This window comes from Myxine glutinosa, chromosome 3 (genome assembly GCF_964187855.1).
Source record: "Myxine glutinosa chromosome 3, kmMyxGlut1.1, whole genome shotgun sequence".
In the NCBI taxonomy this organism is placed as follows: Eukaryota; Metazoa; Chordata; class Myxini; order Myxiniformes; family Myxinidae; genus Myxine; species Myxine glutinosa.
Genome location: NC_136263.1, coordinates 63,835,385 through 63,854,388, shown reverse-complemented (window position 1 = coordinate 63,854,388; position 19,004 = coordinate 63,835,385). Strand labels below are relative to the sequence as shown.

Sequence of the window (19,004 nt, the reverse complement as noted above, 5' to 3'; positions counted from 1 at the left end):
GGTTATGTTCCCTACCCGATGTTTAATAGAAATTAAACAAATTAACAATATTTTGTAGCAATGAGATATTTAATTTTGAAGATTTAGAAGAGAATTGCGTGAATAATTCGTTCCTTTTTTGTATTGAAGGAATAACTCCGAATGATACGATCTTTTGAATTATATTTCATTTGAATAATTTTCAATATCATTTACTCTTGTAAATAATGGAACATATATACGATTGTCATGTACTTGTACAGTTTGTTCCGTTTGGCTGTGGTTTATTTTTTTCATCCCAATTTCCTCGACGCACGTAATTCCTACAAAGTAAGCAAAGGATATGAGCGATGGTGTGAGGTGAAGGACGTAAGAATACATAAATAAATGAATGAATGGAGGAATGAGTGAATATAAGCGAATCCGGTGAGAGTGACAGAAAAACAAAGCGGCAGGAAATGGCGGATTGTTCCACTTGGAAAGATCAATTCCAACAATTCCTAGAAGAGGTTCGAGTTATTTTATCCTTTAATAGTAACAAATGGACATTAATTCATGTATGAAAAGTACTTTGGTAACACGACGCGCCGGCTATCCCCCAAATAGCCGATGTTTGTGATTTAATGTGTTTGTGATGGAGTTGTATTTTCTGTTGTCACCAACACCGGAGTGTTCACGTTAAAACGTCTCGTCTTCACTGCGTGACGAACCCGTTGATGGGGAACGAGGGTGTGTTCCATTACCAAGCAGCTTGCTAGCGCTTGCCAAGCCAGCCGTTCCTTATCGACCGTTTCAATGGAGAGCTTGCTTGAGTGCTTAAGCTGCTTGGCGAGCGTTCTACCGGCTCGTCACCACGTGCAAGCGAAGCAAAAAATGCGGTCAAGCAATTGATTCAAGTCCGTCAGTCTGTCTGTAAGCGTCAGTTTGTGATCGAGGAACAACCGATTTAAATTGAACGTTGTATTTTGAACACGAATCGGAAAACCAAACCTGCTGTTTCACATTACTTTGTCTCAGAACTTGGCGGCCAAGTTGGCCCAATTGTAACATGCACAGAGAGATAAATTTTTGATTCTGTCTGTCTGGCAGTCAATCAAAATTAAAAATCATTCCAAACAGAAAACTTACTATTTTAAGGACGTTATAAGGGAAACGAACAACAGGCACGGATAACTAATTTAACGTGTCAAATAAGGTGAGGTAATAGGCACTGCATCAACGGTGGTAAAACCTGGAATGAATTTATTCATAAGACTTTTACAATCTTCCTTTTATTTAAATTGAGTTATATACCTGAGCACTGTAGAACACAAATCACCTTTGCACTTCCAAAACCCTTCCATTTAGCAGTACTTGGACAAACTAAATAAGGTGGTGTATAAGACTGCTTCAATGGCGCTAAATTTCTGGAATTTTTCTTTAACGATCTTTAAAATCGTTATTTTATTTAAATTGAAGTATATACTTGAACACTGCATGGGGTAATGTGTTTACATGGGGTATTGTAACCACGCCTAACTCTCATTTCCCCAGCTGCGACCAACTCTCTTCTCCCCGACTCCGACCAACTCTCCCCTCCCCTGACAAACTCCCCTCTCCACAACCCCGACCAACTTCCCTCTTCCTGGCCACGACCATCCTCCCCGACCCCGACTAACTCCCACCCCGACCAACTCTCCCCTCACAACCCCAACCAACTCCCCTCTTCCTGGCCACGACCACCCTCCTCGACCCCAACTAACTCCCACCCCGACCAACTCTCCCCTCACGACCCCGACCAACTCCCCTCTCCCCAACCCTGACCTACTCCCACCCCTTCCTGATCCTGACCAACACTCAAACCCCTGAAAAGCTACCCCTCACCCCCTCCTCCCGACCCCACCTGACTATCTACCCACCCCTTTTCTCTCACTTAGTCTCTGTCTGATGGTTCTGAGCTCGGAACTGTGGCTGATGGTTGCACAGGCGGAGCGCAGACAATGGGACGAATGGATAAAAACAAGGACTTCCCTTGGATGGAGAATGACAATGCCAGTACAAGTACGTTGTTATCCCCACACTTTTTGAAAAATAAACGGCGGGATATTGTAATCAGGTCTGTCTGTCTGTCTGTCTCACTATATCCTCTTAAACAGTTCGGCAGAAATTCACCACACTTGGTCGTTATGATCACCACACAGCACAAAGGTGCAAGAGCAGTATCATTCCTGGCCCTGCCCCTCACTCCTTCTCTCCCTCCTTTTCGGGATTTGCGATGATGCACCATCGACTTTGTTCGAGTTAGAGTTACGTTGAGCTGGCAAGATTACCTAGAGGTATGCGTACTTGCCATTGAGGTATCGAACCTGCATTCAAACCCTTACCCAGCTATAAACCGTCATCCCAGTGTTTTGCAGATAGGGCGATACAGCATTGCGTGTGCCATTCCTCAGATGGATGTTAAAATTGGTGTCCCGTGTGTTGGCATTAGCTTGTGGATGTTAAAGATCTCACGGTGTCCTTCACAAAAATTAAGCGACATATCGCCGGCATGCTGAACAAATTAGAAATCCCTGCTCCATCCTATACGGAGCACCGTCGCGCCCCCCAAAGATGATGCTTCTTGCAGCCAGCCATCTGCTGCGTGTGATCAGAGTAACGCGAGTGATTCCAGCAAACGAATCGGTTTACAGCAGAGTGAAAACATCTGACATGGAGGACAAAGGATACTTGAACTGAAGATCCGAGTGTGCATCAAGACCACCTCACCAGTTCACAGGAGACCGGTGGGCTCCTCCTCTTCTTTTTGTTCTTTACTGGAGCAAGGCTCATAGAAGGGCAAGGTAGATCTGACAGTGGGATAAACATCAAGGGAATGAATGAACTGGATAAGAGGAAGGAAGGAGGGGAAGAAACCCTGAAACTACTAAGTAAAATTATTGAGTTAATGGGGAGGGGAGGGAGGAAGGTTATAAATATCACGGGAGTATATGCATGCATGCTTTTGTCTTTTTTACTTCTGTTATGAACTAGGTGTGAACCAGGTGTGGAACTGTTTATATCTGCTGCCATATCACCTAGCAAGGACACATAAAGGCAGCGAATTGGAAAAAAAACAAGTTATTTAAAGACTCGCCCTTTCTTAAGGATGAATGCAATGGAAAATTGTGAACTTGTTTCCCATCCGTTGGTCACAAGTACAATCCATTTGTGTGAAATTGTTTTTGGTTCAAAGCCAACATGACCACTACCACCACTCAACATGAATCAAGATGTCTCCACATTGATATTTGAAACAAAATTGCAGAGATTGTTAAGGGATGTGATTATGGCATTTATCATACAACATGGAACATGTACCATCCCTGTTTTTATTTTTTTCAAATGTAGGGCTAGCAGTGGAGCTGCCACACACAGATATCTTGCACACTTGGATATACAGACGAATAAACGAGACACAGCACAGGACTGTTAGATGAGACAAACAAAGCCGCTTGGGGGAAGTGCCATCACTTCCCAGGGCACTGAGGGTACCAGCGACGTCACTACAATTGTGTCACCTTTCTCACCGCACTCAGCGTGGGATTTTCTTCTTCCCCATGGATGCCAACCTATGGTAGTCTGCATGTGCTCTCTCCTTTTAAATGCTGAACATAAAGCAAGGAAGCAGCACATACCATTTTTAGCTCACACGGACTTTAGTCCTTGGAAAGGGAAAGGGACATGGAATCGGAAAATCGAATCAATCGTTTATGCGATTGAGCAAACTCATTGAGGAAATGAAAAGAGTAATTAACCAAATCTTCCCTTCCTAAAAAAAGAGAAGATTGGTTGAGTTTATTTGGTGAGTTTATGCGATTGAGCAGTGTCCGTAGCTAAGTCAATGAGTTTGTGAGTTCGTAAACACTTCAGTCATTATTGCTTGAACCAAACACACAATTTGGTGAAACTTAGCCACAAGCTTCATATCTGATGCCTAACGAAGGTGTATTGACCAGATCAAAATCTGCACTCATTGAGGGGGTTTATTGTGGGATTTTTGACCTTTCAAAATATGTATTTGCTCCCTTTTCTGAAACCACACACGATTTTGTTGAAACTTGGCCACAAGCTTTATACCGGATGCCTAACAAGGGTGTATTGACTGCATAAAAATCCGAGCACATTAAGGGGGTCTACGGGAAGAGGGGGAGGGGGCGGTGGAGGGGGTTGTGTGTCTGAGGGGCCTTGTTGGGGGGGTTGAGTGACTTGCTCTTGATCCAGTTGAGCTTCAGGGCCCACGGTCCTATTTTTAAAGTCTTTGGTGTGACTCAGCCGGTGTTTGGACCGCTGACATCCCAGACTTAGAGCGGATGCTCTTACCATCACACCACCAAGTCTGGCAATGATTTCTGCATGCATTTGGTTCACATGTAGATCAAACCTCACTGTGCCAGCATGGCACCAACTTGCTCAGGGAAACACACTCTTACACATTGGGAGAAGTTGTCTTGCCCATCACGATTTTCCCATCCATTTACTTTTATTCTTGCTCAGTAAATACACATATTTTTTATACATTCACAAAAAATCCACATTAAATTTGCTTTAAAATGTTTCTGTATGAAATACAAGGTGCTGTGGTGAAAAATCATTTAGGAGAGGGATCGTGTGGAGGGTTTGTGGGCATCGTGCTGGATATTGTTGAGTATTGTGACTCTTCCGTTTAGTTTGTGCCATTATTATTTAATTGTTAATCTCGTGAGACCTCTATGGAATGGTAATGATGAATTCCAAATTGTTATCACTTTCCATCAAGCAAAACCCACCACAAAACTCCCAAATAGCTTCCTTCCCTCGGATGCAGTATGTGTGAGCAAACATTTTGAAGGCATCAGCTGAAGATATGACCTACTGATGTGTTCTGTTTTAAAACCTTGGTGCATTCATTCTTTTCTTGTGTGAATCCCCATTAAAATGGATGTAGATAATGGTGCGCATCGTTTCCTCAAATCGCAAAGAGCCATGCATCCTCAAGGAGATGGGGGAGATGTGAAAGAAATGGACAATGTCCCTGAAACGGGGACTGGAAGAGAACAAAAGTCATTGACTCAGCATGGATTTGAGCGTGACGGTGAGTTTCCGAGCTGCCATAGTTCTGTGGGAAACACAGTATCGGGTTCTGATAAATACAACACTGTTTATCATCTTCTGACTCAAAAGGACATTGTCACTCTCTTCTTGGCTTTTTCTTAATGTTATTTTTTTGTGATAAAGATCTAGTCATGGTTTTTGAACTGCACCGATTAATTAATAAGCGATTGAGAGAAATGGTCTGCTTGTAGTCCTGGTCATTCCTTCCTGGTGATCCGCTGCTCGAGTGCAGGGTGTCCCTTGCCGGGAGATGACACGCTGGAGGAAATGGAGGACAAGGAGTTGTTCTTTCAGGCTTTGGAACGTGAAATGCCTGTTCCTGTGGATTACTCTCAACTTAATCGTCTTTTGGACTCGGCTAGTGAAATAGATCTTCTGCTGGCCTCCTCACCCCTCTTGGCAGCACACCCAGGGTGAGCCTTTAAATCCATACTCTTGCTTCATTAGTGTGACTTGATGCGAAGCTGTGTGAAAAATCACAGGCGTGTGTTCATTGATGTATTCAAATCTGTGCTGTTGATGTAGCACAGGCATGATGGGCCAAATGGCGTCCTCATGTGTCAAAGTTCCTTGTGTATCCTCGTGCATCCCTTGGAAATACCCCCTTATTGTTGGGAACAATTTGTAACTTCCCGTTATCGTGGGTTCATGAAGTATGAAGTTTGGTACTAAAGTAATGCTTCTTGTTTTATTTCTCGTTTAATATCGCCTCAAAAACTACAAAACTTGTCGAGAAACATCGTGTATCGTTGCTGATACCTGTTTGTTTTTCCACTTAGTTTTCACCACGATTGATTTGTGCTTATCACTGTTTTTTTTTTTTTTTTTTTTGTTTTTTGTATACTGAATCGAGGCTCGTGAAAGAGCAAACATTTACTTCACAAACAAATCAACCAGACAAACAAAATATATAAAAAGAGGGAGCGGAAGGCAAGATGGGGAGAGGAGGGGAAGCACACAAACACAACATTTGAGAGCAGGGAGATGTGTGGGAGGGAGAGGGCTTGGGGGGAGGAGGCGTGGGGGGCGAGGGGGGAGGGTGGGAGAAGTATAAAACACAAGGACTTCCAGGACAGAAGTTGGTATTTCAAAAAAGTGGAATTGGGGTGAAATTATCGAGGGTAGAAAAGATCAAGGTTTTGGATGGGGGAAGATAAGAGATGGTGGGGATTGAAGAGAGTGAGGGAGTTTGTTCCAGAGGTTGAATGTTGGATGATAAGGTGTTCACCTGCACTGTCAAATTCCTTTTCATCCTTTGCAATTTGTGGACAGCCTCCTCCACATCATTGTGACTTTAAAAGTTGTGTCCACACAATGCAACGTTCAGTCATGCAAAGAACAGATATAATCTAAAGGTGCAAGATCCTTCAGCTTCAATAGGATTGAGGAGTTATGTACAGATTGCCTTCTAATTGTCTTCTTCTTTTTTTTAACTTATTTTATGCCTCCGCCGACAAAGTCACCGGAGGCATTATGTTTTTGGGTTGTTTGTCTGGCTGTCCATGTGTCCGTCTGTCTGTGTGTGCAGCCGTCCGTCGGTGATAGGTTTTCGTTACCACAGTAACTTAAAAATGGCTGACGTAATGCAAGTCAAACTTAGTACAAGTATGTATAATGATACAAAGATCAACTCATTAGATTTTGGAGTCAAGAGGTCAAATGTCAGAGTTCATGTTAGGTAAAAATTCTGTTACCCCGCTAACTTGTTAACCAGTGATGGGATTTTGACCAAACTTGGTGGAAGTCTATATTATGATGCAAAGATGCACTTATTCGATTTTGGAATCAAGCAAGGAAGCAGGATGTACCATTTTAAAAGTCTTTTGGATGACTCAGCCAGGGTTCAAACCACCGCCATCGTTCAAACCACAAACTGGAACTACGTTCCAGTCAACTAAAAATGAGAAGCTCATTGAGGAAATGAAAAGAGTAATTAACCAAATCTCCCCTTCCTAAAAAAGAGAAGATTGGTTGGTATGGTCATGTGCAACAAAGGTCAGAAGATGAAGCTGTATAAATAGACAATAAAGCTCGTGGTAGAAGGAAGAAACCCGAGAGGACGTCATAAACAGACATGGATTGAAAATGTCAAGAAAGATATGCAATGTTTGGGTTTGCAAAAAACTGACACAATGGATAGAACCATATGGAGGAATGCCATCATTCAATCACCCCCAGAAAAAGGGGCTAAATTGTCATAAAACGTTTGTGGTTGTTATGGTTAACTTAGCTGTCATCATCATCATAGTTATCATAGTCATCGGCGTATTAAAAGCTGGGTTTATCCAGAAGGCAATCATAATTATACATCACAAGGTTTTGCTGCTAACACCGCACACAGGTTCCTTACTTCACACTCTCACGGCTGAGCTTAATCCAAGCACCATCTCTGCCCTCCGTCCCTCTTCAATCGCATCGGGCAACATCTGCCCCTCTAACAACACACGCAATGTTCACCGACCCAGATCTTAGGACTGTCCTATACATCGTCGTCTGGCTGTCTTGTATATCTTACACTGTCTGTCCTATGAGTCTTAGATGGATGTAGACTGTCCTAAAGTTCACATCCGTAGGTCTAAGACTGTCCTTGTTGACGTCCATTCCCTCGATTTTGAACAAAGAGGAAGGAATGAGCATTCAATGAGCACATGCGCATTCTTGCCTCTCTCTGCAGTCCCTCAAGGTGAGAGTTTACCATTACCATGTGTTTAACCTCCTTGGAGGTCCCAGAGTCAAAAGTCCCCCCCCCCCCCCCCCCCCAAACGAAGTATGTTTTTCTTTGTTTGTTTAAAGTCTTATAATTCCTTTAGTATGATTCTACATGCTGCCCAGTCTCCTAGCAACCATTGAAAATGGTTTAAAACAGAGTGATACTGTTTAAAATATCTTTAGTCCATGTAGTATAGTCCTTTACTGGCGGTAACCCGTGAAAATCACGGGCATAAATAGTGTTTATGTTCATACAAACTAACTTGCCCTTCCTCTTCCTTTCCGCTTCCTTTCAAAATAATTGTGTCAGTTGGCACCAACATTCATTCTGGCGGATCTCCTGAATAAAAAAATTAAAAAAAACCACCTTTAGAGGCCATTTTTCCCCGCAAAGCGGGGGTTGGCCTTTTTCGGGAACTGTGGTTGTTGTTGTTTTTCGGTCCCCTTTTTGAAGCAATGTTTTACGGCCGGATGCCCTTCCTGACGCCAACCCTTTTTGCCGCCTTTAACGACAAGCAGGGAATTACCAGTGAACTGGTACTCAATTTGCCGACCTCAGAAGGATGACAGGCTGAGTCAACCCCCCTGGCGTTAATTCAGCGATTGACCGGGATTCGAACCCAGGATCCTAGGATCCTAAGCCGGCACCCTAGCCGCTAGCCCAACACCAGGGATTATCCTGAATATCGCTTTGTGTTCAACTGCAGTATTGTCTTATAGTGTGGTTACTGGTAAGTATCCCCTTTACATTTCTGATCGCATTTATATTTGTATTAAAAGGCGTAGCATGCCCCTCGAGTCCCTGCGCGTCCGGCACACATCGGGACATCTTCTTCTTCTTCTCCTCGGTATCAAGTGCAGCGTCTCACTGCGTAAAACAAAATGGCGCGGGTTATTCAAAACTTTTCACTGATTTTCAGCTTTTATTCCACACTTATAGACATTTGGAGACTTAGGTATGCCTATATGGAAGGGTTAGTCATAACTACATAGTATCACACATATCTTAGCACGACTGGAGCTATAGCTGGAGAGAAGTTCTAATTACAAACTTCAGAAATAAGCGTTTTAATGATATAGATTGGTAAAGCCAAGGCCACGATGCATGCTCTCACGAGTTCACAGTCGATCCATCCGAGCGGGAAGGGCATATGGTCATTCACAAAACAACAACAACAGGCATTTTAAGGCCATTTTCCCTGCAAGAGTGGGACCAAACCACAAACATGGACCAGGAACATAGCATTTACATTAAAGTCTGCACACCATTAAAGTGTGCTCCCCAAAGCACGTCTTGAACCCGGAAATAGTCACCGTTTTAACTACTCGGAGTTCGAACTTGAAGGAAGATACGGTAGTATCGAGGTGCAAAGTTTTTCGGTTTTTCCAAAATGGCGCCATGACACATGACCTATGACGTCATAATTATCATTTAAAAAATTCTACAGCTGGAGTTGCACCTATGGTGAAAATTTCCTGTCAATCGGACCAACGGTTGCAGAGAAAATCATATTTATTCTGTGCGGAGAAACAAACAAACATACACACAGACAGGCAAACAAACTGATTCAAATGCAATACCCTCTCCTCAGGCGAGGTTAATAAATTGTGTAAAGCTTGCACAGCTGAAGGGGAGGGGGAGATTCAACACACTCTGCTCTGTTTGTGTTAAGTGAGAAAAGTCCATTGCATCAAAATATCATGTGTAGCCACAAATAAGCAATGAAAATCCATGTGAAACCTCCACCTGAGTGGTATGTTGTTCAAGTGTTCGTGAAACATCTGTTGGAAAACGCTGCAGCTTGGAGCATGCTGGGAAATGTACTTGCGCAGTGACACACGGACAGGTGGTGATAAACCTTTAAAGTGACTTATTTCAAATGTGATAAAGCTTTGGCCCTTTGGCCTTATGACCTTCAATCGAAGAGTGAAGAATATTCTGTTTCTTAATTGAACATGGAGGACGCTGATATTATCATTCGACGAACAGGATGAGAGCTAATGAAGCCATTTATTTACAGAAAAAGAGAACGTCGATGAAATAATTGAATAATAATTTGTTGCCGCGTTCTGTTTATTTTTTTTTTTTACAGTTTTATGGAGATTCCAAGAATTACAGTTTTATTGCATCATGGTCAGAATTGTCATCAGTGATTAAGAGTGCATGGTGTTTAATGAATTGATGCACAAGATAAGCTTTCTGTTGTGACTTACAGTGGAACAGGAGAAGAGTTCAGAGAAAATGAAGAGCAACGTATGAACGAACAAAGTGCATCAGGTACAGAAATAAATGGGATTGTTTTATTCTCTAAAATCCCAAATAATGAGAAAAAAACATTTCCTAACTAGAAGGGCGCATACCTCCGCCAGGTTGAACAGTTTACATTTGTATCCCACAGATAGGCCGGATCTCGATTCAGACCTGAACCAAAATCTAATCAGCTTGTTCTTGTCACCTAACAAACTCGTCCACCAAGTTTAGTCATAACTCGTCCATAACTTTTTTAATATCATGTTATATATCGCTTTTCGCCCGATCTCTCAATGGTGAAGAATCACTTGAAAATTAAATAATTATCATATCCGAATCCATATTCAGATCTTCACCAAAATCTAATCAATTCGTCCTTGTCACACACGCAACGGTCCACCAAGTTTCATCCAAATCCGTCTATAACGTTTTGAGATATTGTGCTATATATCGGTTGAGCCCAATCACTCAATGGTGAAGAATCATTAAAAAAATTATCTGATCCAGATCCGGATTTGAATCTTCACCAAAATTGAATCATTTATTCCTTGTCACATATGCAACCTCTCCACCACGTTTCGTCCGAATCCATCCACAGTTTTTTGATATATCCTGTTCACAGACAAACAAACAGATGAAAAATCACTCATAGAGCGACACTTGGCAAAACAGAACAAAGTAGAATGGCACTCAGTAGAGCATAATTTTGACCTCAAAAATAATTAGTGGTTGAATTCAGTGACCTGATATGCAAATCGTCTTCAAAGTTTAAGTTAATCGGATGAAAATTGGCAATTTTAGAAATTTGGCCTATGCTGACCTTTTGGCCTATGTTGACCTCAAAAATAGTTGGTGGTTGGTTTCACTAAGCTGATATGAAAATCATTTTCAAATTTCAAGTGAAACGGATGAAAATTGAGGATTTTGGAAATTTGAAATTGTTGTTGACCTTTGGCCTATGTTGACCTTTTGGCCTATGCTGATCTCAAACATAGTTGGTGGTTGAATTCAGTTCACCGATATGTATATCCTATTCAAGTTTCAAGTCAATCGGATGAAAATTGAGGATTTTAGGAATACGAAAAAAGTGGTTGACCTTTGGCCTATGTTGACCTTTTGGCCTAAGCTGATCTCAAAAATAGTTGGTGGTTGAATTCAGTTCACCGATATGTATATCCTATTCAAGTTTCAAGTCAATCGGATGAAAATTGAGGATTTTAGGAATACGAAAAAAGTGGTTGACCTTTGGCCTATGTTGACCTTTTGGCCTAAGCTGATCTCAAAAATAGTTGGTGGTTGAATTCAGTTCGCCGATATGTATATCCTATTCAAATTTCAAGTCAATCGGATTAAAATTGAGGATTTTAGAAATACGAAAAAAGTGGTTGACCTTTGGCCTATGTTGACCTTTTGGCCGAAGCTGATCTCAAAAATAGTTGGTGGTTGAATTCAGTTCGCCGATATGTATATCCTATTCAAATTTCAAGTCAATCGGATGAAAATTGAGGATTTTAGAAATTTGAAATGGTTGTTGACCTTTGGCCTTTGTTGACCTTTTGGCCTATGCTGATCTCAAAAATAGTTGGTGGCTGAATTCTGTTCGCCAATATGTATATCCTATTCAAATTTCAAGTCAATCGGATGAAAATTGAGGATTTTAGAAATCTGAAAAGAAGTGGCTGACCTTTGGCCTATGTTGACCTTTTGACCCCAAACATATATAGGATTCTTTCGGACCACGAAATCTACCATTTGGTGAAGTTTCGTGAAGATCGGTTTCAAATTGTGACCTGTAGGCAAGTATAAGTGAGCGGACAGACAAACACACACACACACACACACACACACACACACACACACACACACACACACACACACACACACACACACACACACACACACACACACAAACAAACACACACACAAACCGGAGTGATCAACATACATGGAAAAAAATATACGGGTATATTTTTTTGTCAAGTAACAAACAAACACACACACAAACACACAAACCGGAGTGATCAACATACTTGCAAAAAAAAATTTTTGGCCATGTAACAAACACAAACCAGAGTGATCAACATACTTGCAAAAAAAATTTTTTTTTTTGCCAAGTAACAAACACACACCACATACACAAACTGGAGCATACTTGCAAGAAAAAATAATAATTTGGCCTAGTGACAGATATGGGTGAAAACATCACCTTCAGTGGCAGAGGTAATAATTACTTGTACAAGGATTGGGATTGCAGGATAGCCGAGATGTGTTTTGTTCATAAACATCGCAATGGCCTTTTGAGCGATAATTGTATTTTCCCTGAAGCCACCGATTTTTGGTTCACGAGTTATCAAACAGAGTGACCACTATATTCGTCATGGGTGTGTGTCTGTCTGTCTGTCTGTCTGTCCGCAGCATAACTACCCGATGATATCATCCGATCTTGATGAAACTTGGGTGGGAGGTTGATATCATGATCCAGTTGTGCCCTGCCTAGAGGGGGCGTATTGCGCCCATTGTGGGCGGAGCCACGCCCGAAAAAGATGTCTTTTTAGGGGGTAATCGAGTTCAAGCTACATCTTCTCCGAGGGGTTTGGTGGAATCTGACAGGGGTTTCGGTATTTGGTTAGGCCAATGTCATGTGTCTAGCCCCATGGAACTCGATTTTTTTAATTTTCGCCCCAAGGTCAAGGTCACAAGGTCACGAAATGTAGAAAAGTCGATTTTTGATGGTTTTATTACATTGTTCGCTTCCTGATAGGGTGAAATGTCGTACATGATCTTATATTATCGCATACATCATGAAATACAAGTTTTCCAACACATTTCAGAATCTTCGACCTTTGACCTTTGAAGGTAACAAAGGTCAAATTTTCAAAGTTGTCGGAATCAAACCGAATTTTCGGTATTGTGTAGCTAACTAACCTCATAACTGATTATACATTATTTTCTATCTCATTTCAAGGTCAGTAACCTTCGTTTTGACATTTCCGGGCCTGGCCTGTCCGGGCCTGTTTCGGTTAAAGTCCGTCCTTTGTCATTGAATACCGCTCGCTCGTGAACCATCGTCGTCTCCTGACTTGTCATTACTAAATGGTTCCTCATCTCACTGACAATTTATTTTCCTAATACTACCAGAAATTTAATTCGATAACATTATGATGATTTAATGAATCTGTTATTGGACACCGCTCCCTTCCTATACCATCTCAAGGCGCTGCATGACATCATTGCCGGGCACCGAAGGGGGCCCGGCAATGACGCACGCTGAAAGGGAGTACTCAGTTTTCACTCCGGTTTCTTTCTTGTTACTTGCAAAACGAAGACGTTTCAAGTATATTGGTTGGTCTTGTGCGTTCTTCTGTCTGTTTGTTTGTTTGTCTGTCTGTATGTCAGTCGCCCACAGGTCACAATTTTCAACCGATCTTCACGAAACTTCACCAAGCTGTAGAGGCCGTCACAATTGAGAAGCGTATTGATGTCGAAGTCAAAGGTCATCTGGAGGACAGATTTCTAAAATCGCCGTTTTTAATCCGATTTACTTGAAAATTGAACAGCATTTGTATATTGAGTCACTAAATTGGGAATCCAACTATTTTGAGGTCAAAAGGTCAAAGGTCAACTCAACGGCAACCTTCCAAAAGTCATCAATTTTCATCCGATTGACTTGAAAATTTAATAGCATTTGCATAGCCCCTCACTGAATTGGGAAACCAACTACTTTTGAAGTCAAAAGGTCAATGTGGTCAACTCAAAGGCAACCTTCCAAAAGTCATCAATTTTCATCCGATTGACTTGAGAATTTAATAGCATTTGCATAGTGCCTCACTGAATTGGGAAACGAACTATTTTGAAGGTCAAAGGTCAACTCAACGTCAAACTGCCAAAATCATCAATTTTCATTTGAAAAATCATCAATTTTCATCCAATTGACTTAAAAATGTAACAGCATTTGCATAGCGCCTCACTGAATTGGGAATCCAACTACTTTTGAAGTCAAAAGGTCAATGTGGTCAACTCTAGGTCAAACTTCTAAAATAATCAATTTTCATCTAAAAATCATCACTTTTCATCCTATTGACCCGAGCTTTGATCAAGATCATCAATTTTGATCTTGATGAAATGGACAATTTGCTGGATCAATTACAACCTTTTTTCTTGGGGGGGGGGGGGGGGGGTTTGCAAGTATTGTGCTCTGCATGACGTCTGTTTGTAGGTTTGTTTGTCCGGGCGACATCTCAGCCATCCTTTGAGCTAGGAAGCTGAAATTTCGGCACAATAGTGAGCAAGTGCTTTGGCAAAAACAATCTTTTTTGTTTTTTGATTAATCAATTAATTGATTAGTTACTTAATTATTAGTGATTAATTAAGTGCTTATTTATTTCCTTTCTCTTCTGGGCATTATCTCAGGCACCTTTTGTATTAATAATAATAATTCATTTATTTTGTATAGCGCTTTTCATGAAGCCCAAAGGCGCTTTGACAGAGTGCAAAACATAATGCATAACAAAACATGAAAACAACAATTGCAAAAAGACAAGAATCAATAGGGAAATATTTAAAGCAAAAGGAGGGAGAAGGAGAAGTGATAGTCAGGGGTTAAATGCTGTGGGTTGAATGTTGAATGCAATGCTGAACAGGTGGGTCTTGAGTGATGTTTTGAATGTGGTGAGTGAGGAGGAGTCTCTGATGGTGTGAGGTAGTGAGTTCCAGAGGGTGGGAGCAGCGATGGAGAAGGCCCTGTCCCCCCAGGATCTGAATTTGGTCTGCATGGGGGGGGGGGGGGGGGCGGTCAGGAGGTTGGTACCAGCAGAGCGGAGGTTGCGGGTGGGAGTGTGTCTGGAGAGGAGGTCAGCCAGGTAGGATGGGGCCAGGTTATGGAGGGCTTTGTAGGTCAAGAGGAGGCTTTTGTACTGGATTCTCTGGGAGATGGGGAGCCAGTGAAGCTTGTAAAGGACGGGGGTGATGTGGTCACGGGTCCGGGAATGGGTGAGTAGACGGGCAGCGGAGTTCTGAATGTATTGGAGTTTATTGGTGATTGTTGAGGGTGAACCATAGAGGAGGCTATTGCAGTAGTCCAGACGGGAGGTGATGAAGGCGTGGATGAGGGTATCTGCAGCCGTGGAGGAGAGGGATGAGCGGAGACGGGCGATGTTTTTCAGGTGAAAGAAGGCTGTCTTTGTGATCTGTTTAGTGTATTTGTCGAAGGAGAGGGTTTGGTCAAAGATGACGCCAAGATTCCGGATGAGAGGGGAGGTGGATACTGGGATACCGTCGATGTTGAGGGCAAAGTTATGGGTGGATTTTGTGAGCGTTTTTGGGCCAATGATGATTATTTCAGATTTATCACAGTTAAGTTTGAGGAAGTTGATTTGAAGCCAGGATTTTATTTCAGAGATGCAGTTTGTCAGGATAGAGTGGGTGTCGGTGGAGACGGACTTGGTGGAGATGAAAAGCTGGATGTCATCGGCGAAGCAGTGGAATTGGAGACCATGACGGCGGATTAAGTGACCGAGGGGGGACAGGTAAAGGATGAAGAGGAGGGGGCCAAGAACTGAACCTTGGGGGACACCTTGGGGGAGGGGAGCAGTGGGGGATTTGCAGTTATTGATGGAGATGAACTGGCGTCTGTCAGAGAGGTATGATTTAATCCAAGAGAGGGCAGTGCCGGTAACGTTAAAGGTGGATTCAAGTCGGGTGAGGAGGATGGTGTGATCGATGGTGTCAAAGGCAGCGCTGAGGTCGAGGAGGACGAGAATGTTGAGGTTGCCAGCGTCAGAGGAGAGGAGATGGTCGTTGGTGATTTTGAGGAGAGCAGTTTCAGTACTGTGGTTGGAGCGGAATCCGGATTGGAATGTTTCATCCAGGTTATTGGCAGAGAGGTGATGTTTGAGTTGAGCGGCTACAGCGCGTTCCAAAACTTTTGACAGAAAGGGTAGGTTGGAGATGGGTCTGAAGTTATTTAGGGTGTCAGGGTTTAGACCAGGTTTTTTTAGAATGGGGGTAACAGCAGCAATTTTGAGGGATGGTGGGACGATGCCTGTAGACAGGGAGGAGTTTATTGTTGCAATGATAAGTGGAGAGAGAGTAGGGAGGGAGGCCTTGACAAAGCTGGAGGGGATGGGGTCAAGAGTGCAGGTGGCAGTTTTCATTCCTATGAGGAGTTCAGAGAGGTCAGTAGGGGAGACCGGGGAGAATTGAGACAGGGGAAGGCAGGATAAGGGGGGGCAGGTGGTTGGAGGGGGAGCGGGTGCGGCAGTGGTCAAGCTGTTGTAGATGTTGTCAATTTTGCGTTGGAAGAAAGAAAGGAAGGAGATGCAGTTGTCTGCTGTGAATGACTGGGTGGTGGTGTCCAGGGGGCGGAGGAGTTTGTTTATTGTCGAGAAGAGTGCTTTTGGGTTTCCGGAGCCAGAGTGGATAATTTGAGAGTAGTAGGCGGAGCGGGCGTGGGAGAGGGCATCTTTGTAGTGTTGTAGGGGGTCCTTGTAGGCTTGGGAGTGAACTGTGAGACCTGTTTTATTGCGGAGTCTTTCAAGTTGGCGAGCACGAGTTTTCATCAGGCGGAGTTCAGGGGTAAACCAGGGAGCAGAATGGGTGAAAGAAACTGTTTTGGTTTTTACAGGCGCAAGCTGGTCAAGGCAGGAGGAGAGAGTGTGGTTGTAGTAGTCAGTGAGGTCGGAAGGGGTGTGGAGGTCAATGAAGGGAGAAGTGGACATTTTTTCAGAGAGGGTGGATGAGAATGAGGTAGGTGAAAGAGCGTTTCGCTTACGGAAGTTGATAGTGCGGATTGAGCACTATTGAGCACAAAAGTATTGAGCTAGGAAGCTGATATTTGGACATGACAATGACCAAGTGATTTGGCTCTAAAGGCTATTTTTGATTTATTGATTAATCAATTAATTGATTAATTATTTAATTTTCGATTAATGACTTAATTATTATTTTTTTAAGTTACAGGTGTGGATGAAACGGTGGTGGTTTAGGTATTCTATTAGCCAATTGATTAATTATTTAATTCTTTTATGATTATTATTTATTATTTTAATTATTAATCATTTATTTATTTTCTTTCACATCTGGGCAATATATTAGGCACCTTTTGAGCTAGGAAGCTGATATTTGGACATGACAGTGACCAAGTGATGTGGCTATAAAGGATATTTTTGATTTATTGATTAATCAATTAATTATTCATTGATTAATCAATTTAATTTTATTTTTTTGATTAATGACATTGAATTAATTTTCAAAAAGTTACAGCTTTGGATGAAGCACTGGTGGTTTAGGTATGCTATTAATATTAGCCAATTAATTGTCCTCCGTCGCACAGCGGAGCGAAAGGGGGACTATGGCTTTCCCCTCCGTCCGTCCGTCCGTGCATGCGGGCATGCGTGTGTGCATGCGTGCGTAAGCGAAGGACCGCATTCAAATTTGGTGTGTGGGTGCAACCCACGTCAAAATCCAAGATGGCCGCCGCCATGTATCTCTGATGCCATGTATGTCTGAACCTTGTAACCTGCATATCTTGAAAAATAAGCGAAGTACCAACTTCTAATCTGGTGTGTGGGTGTATCTAGGCATAAGGAAGAACGCTATTGAAAATTGGGTTGCCACGTCAAAATCCAAGATGGTCGCCGCCATGTATGTCTGAACCTTGTGAGATGAATATCTTGAAAAATAAGCGAAGTACCAACTTCTAATTTGCTGTGTGGGTGTATCTCGGCATAAGGAAGAACGCTATTGAAAATTGGGTCGCCACGTCAAAATCCAAGATGGCCGCCACCATATATATGTCTGAACCTTGTGAGCGAAATATCTTGAAAAATAAGCGAAGTACCAACTTCTAATCTGGTGTGTGGGTTTATCTCGGCACAAGCAAGAACGCTGTTTAAAATTGGGTCGCCACGTCAAAATCCAAGATGGCCGCCGCCATGTATGTCTGAACCTTGTGAGATGAATATCTTGAAACATAAGCGAAGTACCAACTTCTAATTTGGTTTGTAGGTGTATCTCACCATAAGGAAGAACGCTATTGAAAATTGGGTCGCCACGTCAAAATCCAAGATGGCCGCCTCCATGTATGTCTGAACCTTGTGAGCGAAATATCATATCATAGCATGTTTTCTGCGTGTTCCACTTTGTCAACTCACATCACTTCCCCGACGGGGGACGTAGGCGTAACGCTTGTTAAGAAAGTATTTTATGAACACTGTTTATTGATTTTAATTATGCAATTAATCGATCAATTATTGTGTACACCTCTCCCTCCCAATACAGTCCCTATGAGCTATGAGCCTAAGGCGCCCCGGCAATGCCACGCTGGAGGATATTTATTTATTTGGCATGGGGGCGGTGTACTTTGAATGTATCTGTACTTGTTGGTTCTAAAGTTGGTGCTTTATCAGATTGAGCAATCCAATTAGTCTTTTGTATAAACGTTTTAAGCTCACTAGCAAGTTGCCTATGCCCGCACAGGGTAGGGGTGAAGGCGGCAAAAATGCAAATGGCATCCTATGTCATCGAGCCAGAAAGCTGCCACATCTGATGAAAATTAAATGCTCTATTGGTGGTGAGGTACTACATTTGAAACAGTTTGCTTGATATACAGTCGTGGGCAAAAATATTGGCACCTTTGCACTTTTTTCAATTACTGCACCATTTCTTCCAGAAAATTGTGGAAATTAAAAATATTTTGGTATCCACATATGTATTTTTTTGGTTTGCAGTGGAACAAAACAAAAAAAGTTGAAAACATTACTAAATCTTAGCTCATTCCACACATAAGTCCTAAAATGGCCCGGACAATATTATTGGCACCTTTTAGAAGTTGTTAGAAATAATTAGATTTCAAGCAGATGATTCTCCTTTACTTTGGAATTCACCTGTGGTGAGTTGCAGGTGCCTGCAATATAAAAATCACTCATTCAACCAGTTTGAAAAGAGAAAAGGAGTC

The 19,004-nt window shown here is 42.3% G+C and overlaps 1 protein-coding gene across 1 annotated transcript in view; it reads left to right on the top strand.

Moving 5' to 3' along the window:
• The first annotated feature begins 377 nt into the window (after positions 1–377).
• The window catches only part of CEP162 (centrosomal protein 162), a 79,349-nt gene continuing 60,722 nt past the window's right edge, over positions 378–19,004 (top strand). Inside the window, exons 1-5 of the mRNA XM_068110668.2 lie at positions 378–488; positions 1,896–2,019; positions 4,925–5,071; positions 5,324–5,504; positions 10,017–10,078. Coding sequence (XP_067966769.2) covers positions 438–488; positions 1,896–2,019; positions 4,925–5,071; positions 5,324–5,504; positions 10,017–10,078 — 565 coding nt within the window. The 5' untranslated portion in view covers positions 378–437. The remainder of the gene's footprint in view (positions 489–1,895; positions 2,020–4,924; positions 5,072–5,323; positions 5,505–10,016; positions 10,079–19,004) is intronic.